Here is a 7,275-nt window from a genome sequence, read left to right on the forward strand (position 1 = left end):
GTCCACCCTCGGTACACTCACACACTGTTTCCCACTTTCATTTATACAGTCATGCATGCACGCATGATACATAACTCACATATGCTCACAAATGCACTCATGCAGTTACAACCCCCCATGTGCACAAATTCATGCCCATAAACTCACTCATACTTTCACTCACACATACGTACACATTTATTCACTCACAAACTCACACACATGCACACTCACATTCACACACACACTCATGCATGTGTACATCTCTTGCTTTCCTGCATAGAAGCTGAGTACACACTGGGGTGCAAGATCAGGAGGCCAGCACCCAATATAATAAACTTCCAGAGGGGCAGGTGGTGTGCTGTGAGATTTTGTGACTTTCCAAGGCCACTTGAAATAATCTGAGAATTTACAGCAAGGACCAGGAATTGTTGTAAAGAAAATTGGTCTCTATTCTAACATTAATTGCCCCCAGCCTTCATGAATCAGATTTTTGGCACCAGCCCCTTAGCTCGAAGCATACCCTTTGAGGCCTCATGCATTAGCTCTGAGACCCTGGGCAAGCAGCCTACCTTCTCTTTGCCTCTATATCCTCATCTGTAAAATAGGGATAATTACAGTGCTTGCCTTATAGTTATGAGTATTAAACAAGCCAGTATATGCCAAGCTGGTGGACCAAGGCAGGCACAAACTGATTGTGAACAAACGTGTTCACGATCAGTGGGGTTTTAATGGCTTGGGTTGGCCCACCATTATGAACCAGTAAGAATGGGTACTAAAGACACACATTAATTTTGAGACTTCATTATGGAAATGAGGTCTAAGGAGAGATGTACCAAGCTCTGAGGGCTTTCTGTCCTAGTGGCTCAATCTATATAAACTTTCATTTGAAAAACTTTCAAGGCAGAACGGGGATTTTTCCTTCTGAGTCTCAGAGCCTTTTCGACTCCCTTAGGCAGTGAATCACCATCTGCCACCTGGGTCAGATAGGGAGCATCACAGACTGCTGGAAAGATCAGGACTGGCACTTTGCTATCTCCCAAACCCTCAGTTAAAGGAATCCTTATCTTGTGAGAATTTTGCAAAACCCAATTGGAGAAGGAGCCATACAACAAATAAAAATCTTATTTTTGGGCTCGGCTTACTTGTAAGTAGGTAGAATCTCTGAATCAATGCATTTAATCTGTGATTCAAACAGATCTCTTTGGCTGGGTGCGGTGGCTTAGGCCTGTAATCCCAGCACTTTGGGATGCTGACGCAGGCGGATCATGAGGTCAGGAGTTTGAGGCCAGCCTGGCCAACATTGTGAAACCCCATCTCTACTAAAAATACAAAAATTATCTGGGTGTGGTGGTGCACGCCTGTAATCCCAGCTACTGGGGAGGCTGAGGCAGGAGAATCGCTTGGACCTAGGAGGTGGAGGTTGCAGTGAACCGAGATTGCACCACTGCACTCCAGCCTGGGTGACACAGCAAGACTGCATCTCAAAAACAAACAAACAAACAAACAAACAAAAAGCTCTCCTCTTAAAAGTTATAGAAGAAACTGAAATTATTTTAATGAAAAGTAGTCAGACCCATGACACTATTCTGTTCAATTTTTTTCCTTTGATCGGGTCTGGGATCATTTTTCAAATCTTCCAATCACTATCTTAGTCACCTCCCCATCTTCCTTTTCCTGTGTGTTCATCTGCTCAGGCACCCTGGCAGTGGTTGCTTTGTTAATAACCCTGGGCCACACCTTCTCTCTCCTTTGCTCTGTGGTGGGTCTACGTCTTGATTCCATGTGAATGGCTCCTTTCAGAAAGTCCCACCATGATCAAACCAACTACACGTGGTTCCTCTCATTTCCAACCCACCTCCCACCCAAGTTAGGCCAATGCCTGATCAGAAAGGCACTATTTATTTGCCTTAGAATTTCAACTATTTCCTTATCAGAGCACTCATCTCATCAAAGGAGAGACCAGAAAGAGGCTATTTTATAGTCTGTAGAAGTAAAAGTTCTCTCTCCTTCATCCTCTAAGAGATAAATGGAGATTACGCAAGTGATTTTCCTTTATGATTTGCTTTTTGTTTAAAATTTCCCCATGTTTACAAAATAATTCCTATCTATGCCTAGAGAATTATTGGAATGAGAGTCACTGAATGCTAATAATAGTTACTTAGGGAGGTGGCATCCAGGGTGATTTTTATTTAAGATACTGGTTCCTGCTCTTTAGTTTTCTGTATTGATTGACTTAAAAATGAACATGTAAAGTTTCATTAAAAAATAAGGCCGTTTAAAACATTCTTTTTTGGTTTGTCTTAGAGATGGGAGTCTCTTTATGTTGCCCAGGCTGGACTCGAACAGCTGGGCTCAAATGATCCTCCCCGCTCAGCCTCCAGAGCAGCTGGGACTACAGGCGCACATGACCATGCCTGGCTTAAAAGAAAGCCATTTTAAGAAGGAATTTTTAAAAGCACACACACAGCAACAATGCCATACTTTTTCAAATGATTTTTTTGTGTGTGTTAGTTTCTGAACACCTCACTCAGCAAACCAGTTAACCTTACAGGCCAGGTTAACACATTTCTTCTCAAGCTCTGTTCAAGGCATGTTTTAAGGAGAAAAGGAAGTTTCTATGGATATGGAGGAAATGTTCTCCTTCATTTCAGAAGGCATAGTTGAATTACATTATCAGCTCAGGAAGCCTTTGTAAAATACACCTAATGGGCTTTTTTTTTTTTTTTTTTGATCAGACTTCTTTAAAGACAACCAAAATATTCAGCTGGGAAAACTGTTCAGAGGTTACAGCATGGGGGCTCTTCCCAGCATCTTTAAAAAGAAAGAGACTAGCCAGGTGTGGTGGTGCATGCCTGTATTCTCAGCTACTCGGGAGGCTGAGGCAGGAGGACCAGTTCAAGGCTGCAGTGAGGTATGATCGCTACACTGCACTCCAGCCCAGGTGACAGAGCAAGAGCACATCTTTAAAAAATAATAAATAATAAAATAATTTAAAAGAAAGTGAGTCCTGCTATAAATAAATGTCAGTTTTCCCTTGTTGAGCATCATCAGCTACACTTTGGATATGCACTCTTGGAGTTGATTTCAACTTTTTTTTCTTTTTTTGAGGAGCATGCTTAGATTTCAACTTTTAATTGAAGTGTAATATGCATGGAAAGTGCAGAAATCATAAATATACAACTCAATTAATTTTTAAACTAAACATTCTTGTATAACCGTCACTCAGATCAAGAAACAGAATCTTATACACTTACTGTGTATCTACAAACATTTAAAAAATAAAAAAGGGGAAAAAAATCAGTATACAATATATTAGTGCCCCAGAAGTGCCCCTCATATCTTCTTACAATCACTAACCCCCTACCTCCTCCCCAAGGATAACCATAATCTTTTTATTATTATTATTATTACTAAGTTTATTTTCATTGTCTCAGGTCTGCTGAACTCTGGATCCAGGCTGTGTCAGTAGGGTAGTGTGGTGCCTCCTGTACCTATCTCTGCCTCCTATAGTCCTTTTTATTTATTTCATTTTTGATAGTAGAGACAGGGTCTTCCTATGTTGCCCAGGCTGGTTTCAAACTCCTGGGCTCAAGCAATCTTCCTGCCTCAGCCTCCCAGAGTGCTGGGATTGCAACTGTGAGTCACCACACCTGGCCAAGTCCTTTCCTATCTCCCAGGAAGACTATGAGAAGGCCGAATTTCCTGTCTCCCAGGAAGACTATCAATTGGGGCCCGAATTGATAATATGAAATACACTGAACTTGACTGTGTTCACCGTGTTCTGGCTCTAGAGAAATGAGAGTTGCTAGTGAGGGCGGTGCCATTCTGTGTATCTTCTGTACCTTGAAAGTCTCTCAGAAATCTTGCCCCTGGTCTTCTTGTTCTAAGGACATAACAGGTTCCCTTTTTCTCTGGAGATGAAATCCAGATCTTTGATTTTGGAACCAAATTTGGACTCTTGACTCTGGAACACTAATTTCTTTAGCAAGTTGTTTCCTGGAATCAATCCTAAGGTATGGGTTTTTCAAAAATGCCTTGATGAGAGTGCATAATTGAGAGGTGCTGTAGGTGGTACAACACTGTCTGGCTTCTCTACTTTGAAACTCTGCACCAGGTTGATCTTGTCCATGGCTCTGGCTTGATTCTAAAGTCTCTGGTTCTGGTCTTTTCTGGAATCTGTGCCTAGCTCTTCAATTCTGAAACCAAATTTGGATTTTTGACTCTTCTGTATTGATTTATAAAGCAAGTTTTTGTTTGGTAGAATAACCTGAGCAAGGTTTTTGATCGAAGGTATTGGTGAGGATTTTCAATAGATCTGTGAGTTTGGTGCGACTGCACCTATAGTTTGTTGCTACCATCTTGTGTGAGGAGGTGTCTTTGGTCATGCTGGAAGAGAGTCCTGGAAGCTGAACTACTGTCTGGGAGACCCATAATCTCAACTTCTTAGTTTTGCCAGTTTTGTACTTTATGTAAGTGCAGTATTGACTGTTTCCTGCTAGCTTTTCATTCAAACTCATGCTTGTGAAATTCATCTAATTTTGCATGTAATTATAGATAATGCATTTTCTTTTTTGTATGGTATTCTGTGCAAATGTATTACAATTTATTTATCCATTCTACTGTACATGGTCATTTGGGTAATTTCAGTTTTGAGCTATTATAATTAGTACTATGCACATCTAGTACATGACTTTTGGTAAACATTGTAAACATTTCTGTTGGGTGCATAGGAGCAAAATAGGGTATGCAAATGTTTAGCTTTGCTAGATACTACTCAACAGTTTTCTGAAGTGGTTGTACCAATTTACCACCAGCCATGCATGAGTCCCAGTGGAATTGGAATAGAAATGTAGAATTTCAATTTTTATAAGATTTGTGCTGAATGGTAACTCTGGAGATACCCTGAGCCCAAAGATGATGAGGCAGAGGAGTTTTTCCAAAAAGTTCAAATCACCATTACTTTTTCACATTCATTTTCAGGTCAAAACATCCCTGTATGTCAGGTGTGGTGGTGCATGCCTGTAGTCCCAGCTACTCAGGAGGCTGAGGCAGAAGAATTGCTTGAGCCCAGGAGTTTGAGGCTGCAGTGAACTATGATCATACCACTGGACTCCAGCCTGGGTGACAAAGTGAGACCCTGTCTCTAAAACAATAGTGAAATAAATAATAATAATGATAATCATAATAAATCCCTGTAAAACAGAGGTACGCCTTATGCCATTTTCTCCTGAAGCTGAGGAAATAAGACAAAAGAGATCAAAATGTTTTTTCGGAAAGCCCTACTAATCCTGTATTGCCCACTCTAGCTCCAGAGCTTTGATTTTAGGTGCATGTGCCTACCTGTGAATTTGTTACAGAAAAGGCATGCTCAGGCTGAGGCTGGCATTTCTATAACATTGCTAGTTTCAAACAACAAGTTTGAATGCCATGAACCCTCATAGCATGTGAGGGTTTATTCAGCTGATAACCAGGTAGAAGGGGCATATTCATAAACTCTCTTGCCTGAACTTGGAGCTTTTCTGACAGTTTTTTGTTTGTTTGTTTTTGAGACAGAGTCTCACTCTGTTGCCCAGGCTGGAGTGCAGTGGCATGATCTCAGCTCACTGCAACCTCTGCCTTACAGGTTCAAGTGATTCTCCTGCCTCAGCCTCCCGAGTAGCTGGGATTACAGGCATGTGCCACCATGCCTGGCTAATTTTTTTGTATTTTTAAGTAGAGACGAGGTTTCACCATGTTGGCCAGGCTGGTCTCGAACTCCTGACCTCAAGTGATCTGCCCACCTCGGCCTCCCAAGGTGCTCCGATTACAGGTGCTGACAGTTTTAAAAGGAAAAAGGAGCCTGTCCAGGTTTCCTAGCCTGATTTCTCATCAGACTCAGCTGGGCGGCTTTTTAAGCTACAGGCTTCCCCATCCCCACTCAAGGACAACTGAATTGAGGTCCTCGGAATTGGGACTTGGGAATCTGTATTTTATAAAGTTCTCAAGTGGTTCTGATTTAACTGGAGGCCAATAGCAAACCTTTGATTGGAATCACTGTTGCTCTCAGTTTTTTAAAAATGATAACCATCCAATACACTTTACCGAAATCCTGAGAACAAGAAGAGAAAATGAATTTAAAATCAGACTTTCCCCCCTTCTTTAAAGTATTCTAACAAAAGACAGTGTTTTGGGCGCCAGGCTTCCTTCTGCAACAGACGTGGGTCACGCTCTCGCTCGCTCTCTTTCTGCCGCCATCTTGATTCCACATTCCCTCCACAAAATGCCCGGTGAAGCCACAGAAACCGTCCCTGCTATAGAGCAGGAGTTGCTGCAGCCCCAGGCTGAGACAGGGTCTGGAACAGAATCTGACAGTGATGAGTCAGTACCAGAGCCTGAAGAACAGGATTCCACCCAGGTAACCACACAACAAGTCCAGCTGGCCGTAGCTGCTGAAATTGATGAAGAACCAGTCAGTAAAGCAAAACAGAGGGGGAGTGAAAAGAAGGCACGGAAGGCTATGTTCAAACTGGGTCTTCAACAGGTAACAGGAGTTACTAGAGTCACTATCCGGAAATCTAAGAATATCCTGTTTGTCATCACAAAACCAGATGTCTACAAGAGCCCTGCTTCGGATACCTACATAGTTTTGGGGGAAGCCAAGATCGAAGATTTATCTTAGCAAGCACAACTAGCAGCTGCTGAGAAATTCAAAGTTCAAGGTGAAGCTGTCTCAAACACTCAAGAAAACACACAGACTCCAACTGTACAAGAGGAGAGTGAGGAGGAAGAGATCGATGAAACAGGTGTAGAAGTTAAGGACATAGAATTGGTCATGTCACAAGCAAATGTGTGAGGAGCAAAGGCAGTCTGAGCCCTGAAGAACAGTAATGATATTGTAAACGCTATTATGGAATTAACAGTATAACCATCTGAAAGCAACTTTTTTTTGGTGTCTCAGAGGAGTAACTGCAGCTTGGTTTGAAATTTGTACTGTTTCTATCATAAATAAAGTTATGGCTTCTGGTTGGATGAAAAAAAAAGACAGTATTTTGTCAAATTAAACAGAAAAGAGAGTTCAGTGGAAGATGGCTCTGATTTCAGGGTAATAATAATGGTAGGTAACAATTAAATGGCATTTAAAAATTTGCTGAATGCTTGCTGGGTGCGGCGGCTCATGCCTGAATCTTAGCACTTTGGGAGGCCAAGGCAGGCAGATCACCTGAGGTCATGAGTTCGAGACCAGCCTGGCCAACATGGTGAAACCCTGTCTCTACTAAAAATACAAAAATTAGCTGGGCGTGGTGGTGCACACCT

General features: G+C 41.9%; 1 protein-coding gene and 1 pseudogene across 1 annotated transcript; one reads left to right on the forward strand and one right to left on the reverse strand.

The window, feature by feature from the left end:
• Positions 1-3,753: 3,753 nt before the first annotated feature.
• Positions 3,754-4,367, reverse strand: LOC100461136 (double homeobox protein A-like; annotated as a pseudogene).
• Positions 4,368-6,203: 1,836 nt separating this feature from the next.
• On the forward strand, positions 6,204-7,001 carry LOC100459663 (putative nascent polypeptide-associated complex subunit alpha-like protein). The gene has a single exon (XM_054518704.2). It carries the CDS (start codon positions 6,242-6,244, stop codon positions 6,638-6,640), a length of 399 nt encoding a protein of 132 aa, XP_054374679.1. The 5' UTR covers positions 6,204-6,241; the 3' UTR covers positions 6,641-7,001.
• Positions 7,002-7,275: the final 274 nt, after the last annotated feature.

Source organism: Pongo abelii, chromosome 7, assembly GCF_028885655.2.
Source record: "Pongo abelii isolate AG06213 chromosome 7, NHGRI_mPonAbe1-v2.0_pri, whole genome shotgun sequence".
NCBI lineage: Eukaryota > Metazoa > Chordata > Mammalia > Primates > Hominidae > Pongo > Pongo abelii.

What these genes read in the sequence shown, in the direction of transcription:
- LOC100459663 (XM_054518704.2), top strand. Translation starts at nt 6,242, where the DNA reads ATGCCCGGTGAAGCCACAGAAACCGTCCCTGCTATAGAGCAGGAGTTG.